This window comes from Lynx canadensis, chromosome E1 (assembly GCF_007474595.2).
Source record: "Lynx canadensis isolate LIC74 chromosome E1, mLynCan4.pri.v2, whole genome shotgun sequence".
In the NCBI taxonomy this organism is placed as follows: Eukaryota; Metazoa; Chordata; class Mammalia; order Carnivora; family Felidae; genus Lynx; species Lynx canadensis.
The window spans coordinates 462,690-477,371 of NC_044316.2; the positions used below are offsets into that span (position 1 = coordinate 462,690).

The following is a 14,682-nucleotide window of genomic DNA, read 5'->3' on the forward strand; positions in this document are numbered from 1 at the left end:
TCTGTAAAATGTATACATGAGATGCATAAAATGCATGCACGAGGCACTCAATAAATGCTAATTGTTATCCTCCGCTAGGTGTCGGGGATGGGGCTCTGGAGTGGGGAGCTCCCCTTTAGGACTGTGTGACCGCCTGGCCTCTGCTTGGACCCCTCCTCCTGCTCCTCCCCTCCCCTCCCCTGCTGCCACCCTGGCTTCTGGCTGGGTTTGTCCTGGGACTGGTCTTCCAGATGGTTCTACTGGACTCGTTTGCTTGGCAGACTTTCGCGTAGTCTGCTCTGGGCCTGGCACCCTGCTGTAATCCAGGAACCTCCAGAGAACTCCGACAGGGGCTTTGCCGTCCAGACGACGTAGGGGTGTGTGTTGGGGGGACGAAGGGGGAACCTTCCAGCGTGGGGGCTGTGTGTTCAGTTAGGGGCGCGCTCGGGGGCTGTGGGAGCTCAGGGCAGGCCTCTGACCTCTGCGAGCTCAGTCCCGAGGGACCGGTGGAGATGCTCCAGCTGGACCTGAGCGGGGAGGGCCTGGCAGGCAGAGGCCACACCACCTTCAAGTGTCTGGAAACCCTCTGCCTCCTGGGGCCAAAGGGCACTATTTCGGTCTGACGTCCCCACGAAGCCTCCAGGTACCAGAGGAAGAATGGCCACGAGCACATCCCTCCAGCAGCTACAGTTATCATCCCCGTGTGGCGATGGGGAGACTGAGGCACAGAAAGGCACAGTGACTTGCCTGAAGGCACACAGCCAGCGAGTGGGATTGGAACCCAGACATTCCTGACTTTGGAATTCACGCTCTTAACCCCCCACCCCCCTCCATGGGGTCGCGGGGGTCTCTCCAGCCACGCTGTGTGCCACTGTGTGTCCACCCAGCGGGGCTCGAACTTCCCGAGAGAGGGGCCCACGCACACAGACACCCGGCCGTGCGTCCTCTCCCGGCCAGGCCGGCCCGCCTCCTGGGCCCTGAGCTGGGACGCCCCGGCCCCGTCACCACGAGTCAGAGCCAGGCCTGGTCCTTGCCCCGTCCGAGAGCAAACCCTCGAGAGCAGGCCTCATCAGGGGCCTGGCCGCCCCCATCCTTCGGAGGGGCCTGACGTCCTAGTGCTGGGGCTTTGCTGACCCCCTTCCTTCCCACTCGCTCGGCCAGCCCAGCTGCCCTCCAGGCAGGTCCTTGGCAGGGGGGGACCAGAGGCACCCACACTCTGCCCTTGCTTGGGGGCTGCCCCGGTGTCCTGTGTTTTGCAGTCCGTGGTGGTGCCCAGGTGCCGGGGGACAGCAGAGGCTTTGCAGATCACAGTGGGCCACATCCTGGGGGACGCCAGCAGCCCTTACCTTACTGGACTGGTGAGGAGTGGCTTCTCGGTGGGCGTGGTGGAGGGGAGGGGTGGCTCCTCGGTGGGTGTGGCGGGGGGGGGGGGGACCACCAAGGCCGGCCTCTCTCTGCAGGTGTCCAGCACCCTGAGGGCCGGGCGCCCAGACTCCTACCTGCAGGCCTTCCTCAGCCTCCAGCAGAGTTTCCTGTGCTGTGCATTTGTCATTGCCCTGGGCGGGGGCTGCTTCCTGCTGACGGCGCTGCGCCTGGAGTGGGACCAGGCCCGGGCCCGGGCGCCTGGCACAGGTACCCTGTCCTGCACACCGATCACCTACGCCAGGAGCGGGGCTGGGCTCCCGGGGGCAAGCCGCGCTGGCCGCCCCCTGAGCCGGCTGATTTGTTTGTTTTTCAATTTGCTCATTCGTTCATTACGCCCCTGCCATGTGCCAGAAGTAGGGGGGAAACACGGAGTCCAAGCCCTCGTGCAGCTGAGGCTCTGGAAGGTGGAGCCAGACAGGAAGCGCAAGAGAGAGACTGTTCGGGGTGGTCAGCGCCGCAGGGAAGCTCCAAGTAGGCGAGTGGGGGAGAGAGAGAGACACGTGGGGGCACGTTGAAACTGTTGCCGCCAGGGTCCCCACTGCACAGGTGACACTGACACTGAAGCAAAGGGTTGGGGTGGGGCAGCGAGCCCCGCAGCTATCTGGAGGATGGATCGGCCAGTGCAAAGGTCCCGAGGTGGGAATGTAGCTGATGTGTTTGAGGCCTGGCAAGGAGGCCAGTGTGGCTGGGGCAGGAACACAGGGGACGGGGGTGGGGACAAAGGTGGCAGAAAGGAGGCCAGAGCCGGCAATTGAGGGCCTTGTAGGGCCCGTGGCCTCAGCTCTGAGACAGAGCCACTGTGTGGTTGCCACAGATGGACCCCGAGGTGTCTTACTTACCGTGCAGAAGAGAACAGACCGGAGGGTCGGCAGAGAGGTCACGGGAGGCCCTGCCATCACCGGGGAAAGCAGCGGGGCCAGGACCCTGGTGGTGGCACTGAAGTTTGGGGGAAGGGCCGCATCTGGAGTTCATTTTGCCAGCGGAAGCTGGGCCTGGGCCTCCTTGAGGGCTGGCTGAGCGTCCTTCCTCCCGCAGGGACCCCGGACAGCGAGGACACGGAGAGGCGAGCCCTGCTTTCTGGCGCGGGCGCCGCCACAGAGGACCCCTGAGGCCCCCGCCCTCCGGCCCGCCTCCCTGCACCCCTCCCGCCGGCCGCCGCAGCATCAGGGCCCTGTCCCCCTCTGGCTGTGGCTCAGGGCCCCCAGCCGAGCTGCACCTGTCATTTCTTCCCTCCCAGCCAGAGAGCTGGCAGGGCCTGTGGCGGGAATTGAGCTGTCAGCGCCTTCGGCGGGAGGCCTGGGCCTGCGCCCGCCCAGCCCCGGGTCCTCAGCCCGGTTGGTTGCCTGTGGGCCCCGATTAAAAGTGGATTTCAGGCCTTTTACGAGCGAGCGTGTTCTTTACAGCCTCAAGGTGTCTCTGCTGGGAGGGGGTGGAGAGGAAGCCCTGGCCGGGGGTGCAGGGCTGCAGGGCAAGGGTCCCTAGGCATCCCCACCCCGGACGTCTCACTCTGACCCAGGCCCCCCACTCTGCAGGTCAGGAGGGCACAAGACCCCCTTGGCCTGAGTCACCCTCTGAACAAAAGGCCGGGCTTTGCACTCTGGTGCCGATGTGGCTTCAAGCCTCCCCGAGGAGGCGGGCTGGGGTCGCGCACAGACTCCACTGCCCTGCAGCCACAGTGGGGGTGTCCGCACCCTGGCCCCCCACCCCCCACGGCTCATGCTCTGACCCCAGCACAGCCCGCAGGGAAGGCTGGCTCTGTAGGACTTGCACTCACCCTGGGTTCAGAGCAGCTGGGCGCAGGGGGCCCTGCGGGAGGCCGCCAGCTTCCAGGTGGGCAGCAGTGGGGGGGACATGTTCTCTCTGCCCCACCAGCACGAGCTCCTCTCCCCCTCCCCTGGTCCTGCCGGGCCCGCCTCCCATCAGACTCACACTCACCTCCCTCCCTCCCTGCGTCTCTGTGCTATCCTCCCTGTCCTCCTGTTGGATGGACAAGCCCCAGGAGCTGGGCTCTCCAGCTTAGCCCACACCTGTCCCCCTCTTCAGCCCTTCGTCAGGAGTGCCCACCACCAAGCTGGCCAGCCCCTCCACCCACCATTTGACACCTGAAGCTCATAAAACAGACTGCCCCTGAAATTATTTTTAAAAAGCCTACTTGGCAAGGGACCTGTACCCCATTACAGCAAATGCCGGGGTTCCCACACCCCGAGCCATTCTAGACACCAGCCGTTCTCCTGCCCCTCCACTCCTTTCTGACCCCACGTACCCGGAAAGAGTGTCAGAGTCCACGGGCTAAGGGTTCGGTCCTACGAGACTGCCCACCCCCCCCCCCACCCCGCCCCACCGGAGGGGCCAAGTGCAAGGCCAGGCTGTCGGCTGTACTTCCGACTGACCGGCGATGGGTCAGAGGTCCCCTCGGCCCCCTCCTCGGGTCCTGCCGTCCGCTGGGGCGGCCTCCAGAACCCGGGGAAACACCGCACTCCCTGCCTCACCAGCTTCTTGTAAAAGTTCTCTGAGCCCCGTCCTCTGGGGTTTTCCTGGAGGCTTCGCCGAACCGCACGGCTCATCGAGTCATTGGCCACCGGCGACCGACCGGACCTCCCGCCCCTCGTGGGTCCCCAGAGGTCAGGGGGTGGGACTGGAGGTGCCAGCCTCTGGTCACGTGCGGCCTGCTCCTGGCCACGCCCCAACTTGGGTGGGGTCCAGATGCCACCTCATTAACAAACAAAAGGCATCTTGAGGGCTCTCTGGCATTTAGGAAATTCCAGAGGTTTTAGGAGCTCTGAGCGGGAAACAGGATGAAGACCAAACATGTATTTCCTGTTGTAGGTCACAGGATCCCCTTGTTTTCTCCTGAGAAGGAGGCTCCTGGTCTGTGTGGGAGCCAGGATGCCATGGCCCCCCTTGGGGCCCTGCTGTGTTTAAGAGGGGCGTCGAATGTGGCTTTCCCAGCCCACACTTGTGTGATTCTCGCTGGCTGGGTCTGGACCCACAGATGCCCTGCTCTCGGGTCTGAACCTTCCTCCCTGCAGCCCTGAGAAGGCCCCCTGTGAGGCTCCATCCCCAGAACACGGCCAAGGGCTTCCCATGAGTCAGAACAGCCACCTGCCCCCCCACCAGCCCAGAGTCCAGCGGCTGGGGGGAAAGGTCAGAGGTCAGAGACCACGTCCCTGCAAGTTCCAGAAACAGGCGTTGGTATCATGGGTGCCCATCTTGATTGTGGGCAGTGACTCTGACTCCAAACCCGCCCTTGGACCTCACAGCCCATGACAGAGAAGCACCAGGCCGAGTGAGGCCACCTGTGGGCAGAGGAAGCGTTAAGTCCCCCAGGAGACCCTGCGGAGGTGCGGGGAGGGGCCGGAGGGGCAAAGCAGGAGAATTCCCCTGGAGAGAGCGGGATAAAGGTATCTGATACGTCTTGGAGGCGCGCGCGTGTGTGTGTGTGTGTGTGTGTGTGTGTGTGCGCGCGCGCGCGCCTTGGGGGAACGGGGGAGGCCGGAGAAACTGGGGGGACGAGGAGGCGCTGGGGCTCGAACCCTGAATCCAGAGTAGTTCCTTCTGACTCAGTGCATTCTGGTGTTTGGGTTGCTGGGCTGGGCAGGGTGGTGCTCGCCAGGACTCGGGACAGAATGCCCAGCCCGAGTTTGCAGGGTGTTATCATCCGAAGGGTTGGGGGGTGGGGGTGGGCGGGGCGGGGCCTGGGCTGGCGGGAGCCAGGAGTGAGAGACCGGCCCCGCGTCTGCTCAGGCCTCGCTGCCCCGGGGTCACAGGTGTGGGTCCGCGAGAGCCCAGCCGCTGGGGCCGGGGAGGTCAATCCATCACACCTGTCTGGCCTAAAGGTCACTTCTGAGCAATCCCAGGCCCTGATACTCCCGAGAGTCTCGGTGTCGGGAATGCGGGTGAGGATGTGCTTCTGGTCAGCAGGACGAGGCCCTCAAGCCGAGCCGCCCACTCAGCCTGCCGACCGCTCCCCCGAGCAAGCCGCTGCCTTCCAGCTCCCGGTGTGATCCTGGCACACAGGTGCGCTGGTCCGCGGGGGGCTCGCGAGAGCGTGGCCGGGGGTGAGCTTCCTCTTCCACCCTGACCTCAGGCTCGGAGGGTCGGGCACGGGCTTTGGGATGATCACCCCGACGCTGGCTTGCTCCCCTGCATCACCAGACATCGTCCTGTCCGTTTCATGCCCTAAAGTGTCTGTCTTTCCGCCATGTCTGAGCTGGACTGTGAGGGTTTTGGCTTAATGCGGCCTCTAGAGACAGGCGGGAGGAGGCCACTGGTGCCAGGTTTTACCGCACACAGGAAGCTGTGTGACCGCACGTGCTCCTCCTGTGTGACTATATCGGTTAGGGTTGTCTGGTGATGTGCAGAAGAAACTGAGTGACTTAGGCAAGAAAGGGATTTGTTGGAAGCGCGTCAGGGGCTCACAGAATTGATGAGTACATTGCAGATTCCGAAGCCAGGGCTCCTGGGCCGTCTTACTGGGGGCCTTCACCAACGCGCCGAACAATTTTCCCTATTTTCTCGCCACCCTACTCGAGATTTAAAGTCCCGGGGGAGAGAGTCCAGTTGGACCCCACGGTCATTCCTTGCTTTTTAGCTCCATTAAGAGCAGGAGACCAGGTGCTGCGGGGAAGGGGGATGGGCTCTGAACAGCAATGGAAGGAAAACCAAACAAAGATGGCGTCCATCCTGACGCCCTTGGGCGGGCCACTGGCGCTCTCTCAGATCAGCGTCTTGGCAGGACCGGGAAGAAGCTGGGCGCCGTATCCTTCAAGGGATTCTTTGTTTCTGATAGTCTGAGTCCATGATCAAAGGAGACTGAATCTTCTATAATTTAGAAAGCGTTAAAAATGTTCAAATGACAGAACAGGAACTTCTGTGTTAGTGGGGACTCGGAGCCATCTGTTCTGAGCAGGAGAGAGAGGCAGGGACAGAGCATTCTGAGCAAAACTGGCAAGGCAAGCCCAGGCTGGGGGGTGGAGGGGCTCTGACAAGTCCGCTGTTGGCAATGGCGGGAGCAGAGAGGGGGCACCGTCTCCCCCCACGGTGGGTGCCGCCTTGTGGGAAAGGTAATCAAAGGGTGGAGGCAAACGGGACATGGCAGCTAAGGGAGGGTGGAGTCGGTCAGGGAGAAAAATGCCTTTTCCAGAGGAGCCAGGAGAGGAACGCGGCTGGTTTCTGAGTCACTCAGAGCAACAGATACGTGATGCAAATCAACACACACTTCCTGAGCACCTGCTAAATGTCATTTACTCATTCAATCAACAAACATTCTCTGAGCGCCTCTGCACTGGGCTGTGGAGATGAATCAGACAGGGTATGGGCCCCCGAGGCTCACAGTGGGTTGTGGGGCAGGGTGGGGGGTGGACTCACGTACAAACACAATGAGCACGACGGCTTTGGTGAGAGGGAGGCACACACAGGCTACTCAGGTAGCCCAGAGGAGGAAGTGACAGTTTTCAGGTGGGTTGAGGAGGGCTTTCTGGAGGAAGTCATGGTCTGTGCCGAGGTTCTGAGGGCGAGTCGAAAGGGTGAGCTGGGTAGACACCCAGGCAGAGCGGGACTAGGGGCAGGGGGAGGGGGGGGTTCCCACGTGACGCTCTCCGTGGTCCTGAACAGCATTGCGTTGAGGGGACAGCAGGGACTATAGATAGGCTCCCCCCATCCCCATCACCCCTCCAGGCTCCAGGAAGTGTAATAGCCCTGAACGAGTTCAGGGAGCTCTGTTTTCAGTGTGGTGGGCTCCGATTTTGAGAGCCGGGCAGTAGGATCTGAGGCTGGAGATTGGCATGGGTCATGAAGGGTCATGATGGGTCTTGGAACCTAGATATCTTTATCCTGTGGGCAGTGGGGGGCCATGGAAAGGTTACGTGCAAGGTACGGATGGGGTCATATGGGTGATTTAGAAAGTCATTGGCAAGAAATACGGAGAAAAGCCTGGAGGGGGATGTTGGGGCAGGTGTGGTGAGTTTTAAAAAGGTGAGGCAGGAGAGGTTTGAGCTGAGTCCGTGGGTTTTAAAGAAAAGAAAGTGGACGGGCCCTAGATGTAGGAGTTGAGGCAGAAGAAGGAGTCCCAGATGGCCCCCGCTGTCCTGCTCAGTGACAGTGAGGACGATGGTGCTATTTGCCAAGAGAGAAATGATATCAGAATGGAGCAGGCTTAAGGGAACGATGAGTTCAGTTTTGACTGTGCTGGGTTTAAGGAGCTGCAGGATATACGGGGCGGGTGGGTGTGCATATGGACCTTGAGCCTGCAGATGAGGCCACATCTACAGATGGAGATTGGGGTGCCGAGGGCATGTGGATGGTGGCCGAGAGCCTGCTAAGGGCGAGTACGGCCAGTGAGAAGGGAAGAAACTGAGGCCCGAGTCCTGGGGGATGGGCAGAGGGGCTGAGCTCCCGGGTATCAGCCTCGGGGAAGCCCGTGTGTCTCAGAATGTGCTCTGCAAAGCTCTGGACACCTGACAAGTACACACGGGGACACCGCAGCCTCTACCTCTGCCTGGGAGCCCCACAGCGTACACTCTGAGGTTAAAGGCTCTGAAAAGTCCAGTCCCTCAGTCAGGAAACCAAATACACTTGTCTTGGGGATGCTGGCCCACTGTTTTGTGGTCTAGGCCTCACAAAGGAACGGAGGAGTTCGGCCTGGCACCACGTGCTGCCGAGGAACCGAGTCCTGGAGGAACCAAGAGCAGCACTGTGGGGCAGCAGAGGGCACGCTGCGTCAGCGGCAGGTGCACCTGGCTTCAGTGCAAGGCCCAGTGTCCACCAGGTGTGCGACCTTGAGCACATTACTTCTCTTCCCTGAGCCTCGGTTTCTTCATTGGCGGGATGGAGATAAGGGCGCTGTGAGTCTTGTGGCCGACGGTCTCGTGGTCCTGCCAGAGGTTCTCGGCACCACTGTGACTTGCCAGGGCTACACAGCCAGAAAGCGCTATAGTCCTTCCTGTCACCCTGCCCTCGGTGCCCCATAGCTACCCAGAGACTTGCTCTAGAGAGTGGCTTTGAGTTAACATCCCAGAAAAACCCACACTGTACGAATAGCTGCTCAGAGGCCCCCCCCCACTCGAAAGGCTCCAAACTCTGACATCTTCCCCTGCTCTAGGCTAGTGGGGGCTGCAAAGGGAGTGCCCCCCTTTCTGGTCAGGAGCTAAAACTCTCCCTGGGCAGGGCTATGGCCGAAAGGAGGAGGAATTTTGTCCAGTGGGAAGGGGACCTTGAGGTGGGGCTCTGAGCCGTGGTTGTGTCTCCTTCACAGCCAGACACAGAACCACCGCTGGGCACTGTCTCCTAGCTGGCACCACCCCATAGTGGCGAGGGGCATTGCCAGGGCCCGGCCCCAACCCCATGGAGCTCCTGGGTCTGTGCTGGCCTGTTAAGCACCAGGACAGCCAGCAGAACTTTCCTTATCCGGCTTGAAGCTGGAAAGAGGCAGCAAGGAACTTTGAGAATGGAGTCTGTTTCCTGGCCCTCCCGTGACAGTCATCCATACCCAACACACTGAAGCATATTTTTAGTCACCTTGCAGAATTTAAAACACACCTCGAAGGCGCCAAGAAACACCAGCTTGGGGATTAACTCTGCTCTCAGCAGGGAGGGGGTGCCTCGTGCGGCATCACCCGTTGGCTATGCCGTGACTCAAGGTAGCCGACGCTTTCATGGGATGCACTTGCCCCTGCACTTGGGGGAACTGAGCTCCCAACCACGGGGGACCGGTATCAGAGCCCCGGGTCAGCACCAAATCTGCAGGTCCACGGTGAGGTCTTTTCTGGGCCCTGTCTGTGCAACATGGGGGTAATTCTGGTTTCCCAGGCTATGTCCAGTGCTAACATTCGGTCCCCAGCACTTTCTATAGGATTTGAGTTACAGTCAAAGCCTCAGACAGATGAAGAGGGTAGGTTTGGGGCTGGGGCACGGAACCACGGCACCTCTGAGATGGGCGAGGGCAGTGACTGTGGCCGCGAACACAGAAGGTACTCGACCCTGCCACATCCATCGGAGACAGGACTCGCCCTTCCCCAGGTAGGGTAGTAGTGACCGCTCATAGACTTCCGGGCTGAATTCTGTCCTCCGATCTACCCCCGCCCCGGGAGAGACACTGGGACCTAGAGAGAGTTAGGGGTCTGCCCAGGGGGGTGCCACACACGACCCAGCCTCCCGTCTTCCATCCTGGGCTTCGCCCCCTCCCTAGGGCGCAGCTGGCAGTCTGATGCTTGGGGAGGCCCCTTAGGCATGCCCTGCGTCTGGTGGGCCCCATAGGAGCCCGGCTCCCCCGCCAGGGGCCGCCTCTCTGCGGAGGCGAGGGTAGGGTCTCGGCGCGCGCACAGGCATAGGCGCCGGGAGCCGTCAGGAGCTGGATCTGGGTTTCCCTGCGGAGGTGGGCCACACAGCTGGGGCTGTGCGCCTGGCCGAGGCCGGGGGTCCGCGCCAAGCCCCCGCCGGTCACACTCCGCGCTCTCCCCGGACTGATTAAATCCGGGCGGTGAGCAGCCGCGGGCCGGGCCCCGTCTCCGGGACGCCGCGCGCCCCGGGCCCCCGCCCCCGCCCCCGCGCGGCCCACTGCGCCCCCGTCGGCCACCCCGGGCAGCACGTGCGGGGCGGGGCCGCGGCCGAGCCGCGCGCCGATTGGCCGCCGCCGGGTGGGCGGGACCGGGGCGCAGCTGTCAGAGCCGCGGCGGCGGCGGCGCAGCGCGGAACGCGGGCCGGAGCGCAGGAGCCGACGGGCCCGGCCGCGATGGTGCAGCGGCGGCTCCGCGGCGCGCACACGCTCTGAGTGGGCCCGGGCTGGGCCCCGCGCCCCCCGCGCCCCCCGCCGCCCCGGTCCCGGCCCCGGCCCCGGCCGGCATGATGTGCCTGGAGTGCGCCTCGGCGGCGGCGGGCGGCGCGGAGGAGGAGGAGGCGGACGCGGAGCGGCGGCGCCGGCGCCGGGGGGGCGCAGCGAGGGGCTGGAGGCGGCGGCTGCTGCGGGGCGCGGGGAGTGGGCGCCGCGGGAGCCGCGGCCGCGGACGACGAGGTGCAGACGCTGTCGGGCAGCGTGAGGCGGGCGCCGTCCGGACCCCCCGGCACCCCCGGCACCCCCGGCTGCGCGGCCGCTGCCAAGGGCCCCGGAGCTCAGCAGCCCAAGCCGGCCAGCTTGGGCCGCGGACGGGGGGCCGCTGCCGCCATCCTCAGCTTGGGCAACGTGCTCAACTACCTGGACAGGTACACCGTAGCAGGTGAGCGAGCGCCCCACCCAGCCCGAGAGCCAGGAGCCCCCACCCCCCAACCCCCCGGCCTGCAGGTTCCCCGGGGAGCCTTTGGTCCCAGGGCCCCTGTATTCAAGCCTTAAGCGGGGTGTCTAAGGGCCCTCCGCTCAGGCACGCTGGGCAAGTGACGGCCCGTGAATCCCGGGTCCAATCGGGGACCTGCCCCCCGCCCCCGCCCCGCCGGGCCAGGGGTTGGAGGGGTCCCCAGCCGCGGAGCAGCCCGCGCGTCCTCGCCAGCCCTGACGTCCCATCCGTTGTCCTCTTCTCCGAGAGTCTCCTCCGCGTCTCTCCGCGTCCTCGCCTCCGCGCCCCCTCCCGCCCCGGCCCCAGCTTCCCCTTCCCCCAGCCCAGGCCGTCTGTCGGGCCGTAGCGGGTCAGTTCCTTCCTTCCTCCGGCGCCTCCACTCCCCTGCGTGCGGGCGGCGAGCGCGCGCGCCCCTTGCGGGTGTGCGCCAGGGGAGCCCGGGTGTGTGCGCGCGGGCGGCGCGGATCCGTGTGTGAGCGCGTGGCTGACAAAGGCTCGGGGCTGCGGGGAGCGGAGGGAGGGGCGGGGCGGGTCCGCGGCGCCTGGGGACCCGAGATGCGGTTTGCAGCTGGCCCTGGCTGGAGGCCTGAAGCCGCCTCTCCCAGCTCTGTGGCGCTGGGGGCCTGGGGTAGAGCGCAGGCCACCGGGGCTGCAGAGGGGGCTGCCTCATCCCGTGCGAGCGTCTCTGGGAACCAGCCTTGGGGACGGGGTGGGGGTCTGTGGAACAGCCAGGTTCTAGTCCCAGATTTGCCCCTTACTTGCTTGGTGTGTGACCTTGGGCCAGTCCCAGCTCGTGTTTAAGTCTGTTTCCCGTTTGTGCGGTGGATAATCTCTGGGCCCCTGGGGGATGGACTGGGTTCCGGCTGCTCACCCCCCCCTCCCCCAGTTCCCCGGGGGGGGGTGTCTGTGAGTAGGGCCTTCCGTGGACTGAGCTGCCTGTAGGTGAGAACGGGGTAACCTTGAAATGAAAGCTCTGTGGGCAGGCTGGTATGGGGGGCTCCCTGCAGGAGGAGAGCAGTGGCTGTCTACATGGCACGCTGGCCCAGAACCTGCCTAGCCACAGCTCAGTAAAATCTGGAACAACTGAAGAGAGAGAGAGACAGAGAGAGGGAGGGAAGGTGGCGGGAGGAATTTTGGACAGACTCTAAAGAGAACTTTGTGGGGCCATGGAGAGAGGTGGGCCCTACTGTCCACCGTGTGTCACCTGGGTCTCTTTCCCTCCTGCTGGCCTCAGTCTTCCTCTGCCGAATAGGGTATTGTGTCAAGTAGAAGGAAGGAACTCTGATGGGTTCCCCCTCCCCCTCTCCCACTTTCAAAAGCCCTTGGCTCTCTATTCCCTCTGCTGCGGGGGCGGCAAAGGGGGGGGGTGCGGCAGTGGGAACCAGTAGCGCCCATTTCTGACTTGGGCCATCCACAGGAGGCTCTTACTGTGGTCTGGCCCCCACGCTGTGCTGTCTGGGACCTGGGAGCTTCGGTGCCACCACAAAGTGGGGGGAGGTCAGCGAGCACGGGGATCTGTGGTCGGTACAAAAGGGACTCTGTGCACAGGAGGAGACCAAGGCCCCTGGGCACCCCTGGTCCAGGACGGCCTGGGAAGTGCCGAGAAGGCAGGTGGTAGGTCTACCAGCACGCCTTGGCCCGGGAGGGCTCCCACATCTCTACTGGACGGTGATTGGTGCTGTCTCTGGCATTGTGACACTGCACAACTTGTTTTCTCCCGGCCCCAGACCCACCCCTCCCTGGTATCCTCAGGGAGACTGACCCTGCCAGGGACTGAGGGGAGAGGGTGGGATCAGGGAGGTCTGGAACTTATCTGCCTCCCACCCTACTTGGGTCCCAGAGTCAGAGTGGGAGAACAAGATAGGAAATTCGAGGGAATTCGTAAGGGGGGGATGGGGAGCGGTGGCTCAGAGGGGTGTGGGGCCGTCGGGAGGAAGGTCCGGAAAGCCCTGTGCAAACACCCGCCTGGGCTATGCATCCCTCCCTGTCCCGGCACCGCCCCACCCCCAACACACAACGTACACAGATTTCCTCTCCGGATAAGCCTGGCTCCCTCTCCCTCTCGTTATGGCAGGCTTCCCCACACCCCTGCCCCAGGTCCAGTTTTTAGGGAGATTTACTGTCTCTATGACAACTGCTATGGCCTGATGTGTTTGGAGGGGGAGGGCAGGGGAATGGGCATCCCAGGCCAGAGTCCACCTGCTGCTGGCGGGGGGGGGGGTGAGGGGGCAGACATTCTACGGCTCAGTCACCTTTGATGTTCGACCCACCTGACTCCTGAGACCCTCAGCAGTGGATTTCCCACTCTCTTTCTCGAAATCTGTGCTGTGTGTTTCTATCTTTATGGTATAGATCAACCAGCTCTGTCCAAGAGGAATATGATGCCGCATAGATAAGTTAAACACTTCTAGGAGCCACGTTGAAAAAGTAAAAAGAAATAAGTGAAACCGATTCATATATTTTATTCAACCTCACATTTCTAAAGTATTTGCACATGTAATCAACATAAAAGCTATTAATGGGATATTTTGCTCTTTTTTTTTTTTCTCATACTAACTTTTGCAGCCTGGTGTGTGTTCTCCGTTTATAGCGCGGGTCAGTCGGGACTGGCCACGGCTCAGGCAGCCACAGCCACGGTGGCTGGGGTCCCGCTGCAGTGGCCAGTGCAGACCTGGGTTCAGGCTCTTCGGCCCCCCCAGCTGGGTGACCTGGGGGGTGTCACCTGAGCCTTCTGGGCTATCACCGCCTCCTGGGTGCCTCCCAGGTTGCCGGAGCGAATGAGTGTTTTCACGCACCCTTAGGAGAGCCGCACAGATGCCAGCCTCTTTCCCTTTCTCGCCTCTGTGCAAGCTGTGCCCCCGGCCACCTTGTCCTTCCCGTGTCTCTTTGTTTCGGTCGGTCCCTTTCAGGCCCCTTTGAGGACCCCTCCCTCCTCCACCGGGCCGGGTCTCCATCCTGGGAACAAGTAGCATTCCCAGCCAATTTCGGCCTCCCCTCCTCCCCTGAGAACCCCCTGAGGGCACAGGCAGCAGGTGGGGAGGGCCAGGCCCAGCTCTGGCGCTCATGGGGGGGGGGGTGGAAGGGAGGGAGCCCAGGGCTACCCCTGCACACATCTCCTCGTGTGGATGGGGATGCTGGAGGCCAGAGAGCACAGGTGCTCACCCAAGCTCCCGCAGCTGAGAGGAGCGGGACCAGGACCCCCCAGGACACTGCTGTCTCCGTGCAGGCAGGGGTGCCTGGCCCTGTTGCTGGCCAGGGCACGAGGCCTCGGAGCAGAAGCTGCTACAGCTTCCCCCGCTCCCACGGCTGGAGCCCAGTCACGGCTGCCAGCTCAGGGGAAAGGTGAGGGCTCGGGCACCGTCTCCTCCGAGCCGCTTCCTGGTGTTGGAGCTCCGTCGGCCCCCGGGCCCCCACTCTTCCATCTGTGAAATGGGAGCAGGACGGAGGCTGGAGCCAGGCCCAGCAGGAAGAGAATGGAGAATGGCTGTCGGGAGCTGAGACCCCTCCCCAGCTTCTCTGGGGCACCTGTGCCTTCCTGAGCCCTTTCCCTTTGATCCAGCTGGTGGCACTGGGCGGGGCAGAGCCTGGTGAGGAGAGGCAGAGCCCTGCCCTGGGGGAGCCCTTTTCTGCCAAAGAAGCTGAGACCAGTATCCATGGCAACTGCTCGCTAACACAAAGCCGGGGAGAGCAGAGCACAGGGACCGGGTGGGAACACAGGCCCGGCAGGCCTGGGGGTTCCCCGCATACCTGAGCTGGCTGCACGAGGGGGCTGCCTGCCTGGGGCTCTTGGCTCTTCTGGTGTCCGCCTGGTTGAGTCTGTCCGCCCAGGGCCTGTCACAGGGTCACCTGGGTGGGTGGAGGCCACGTCAAGCTCCCAGCTCTGTGGCTACCTTGGTGGATGCGAGGGCCAACAGCAGCCCTGCCCCGCCCCCTCCAGCGGCCTTGTCCCCTTGGGTGGCCCTGCCCTGGCCACTGCAGTGTCAGCACCACTTCGGTCCTGCCGGGTGGGCGGGGC

At 63.3% G+C, this 14,682-nt stretch overlaps 2 protein-coding genes across 4 annotated transcripts in view; both read left to right on the plus strand.

Annotated features, from left to right (window-relative positions):
- The window catches only part of SPNS3 (sphingolipid transporter 3 (putative)), a 40,867-nt gene extending 38,252 nt beyond the window's left edge, over positions 1-2,615 (plus strand). For all 3 annotated transcript variants that reach the window (XM_030295003.1, XM_030295004.1, XM_032591237.1), the window contains 3 exons: positions 1,239-1,337; positions 1,440-1,611; positions 2,440-2,615. In XM_030295003.1, coding sequence (XP_030150863.1) covers positions 1,239-1,337; positions 1,440-1,611; positions 2,440-2,513 — 345 coding nt within the window. In that variant the 3' untranslated portion in view covers positions 2,514-2,615. The remainder of the gene's footprint in view (positions 1-1,238; positions 1,338-1,439; positions 1,612-2,439) is intronic.
- Positions 2,616-10,227: 7,612 nt separating this feature from the next.
- SPNS2 (sphingolipid transporter 2) overlaps positions 10,228-14,682 on the plus strand; it is a 30,927-nt gene continuing 26,472 nt past the window's right edge. Inside the window, 2 exon segments of the mRNA XM_030295007.2 lie at positions 10,228-10,326; positions 10,328-10,613. Coding sequence (XP_030150867.1) covers positions 10,243-10,326; positions 10,328-10,613 — 370 coding nt within the window. The 5' untranslated portion in view covers positions 10,228-10,242.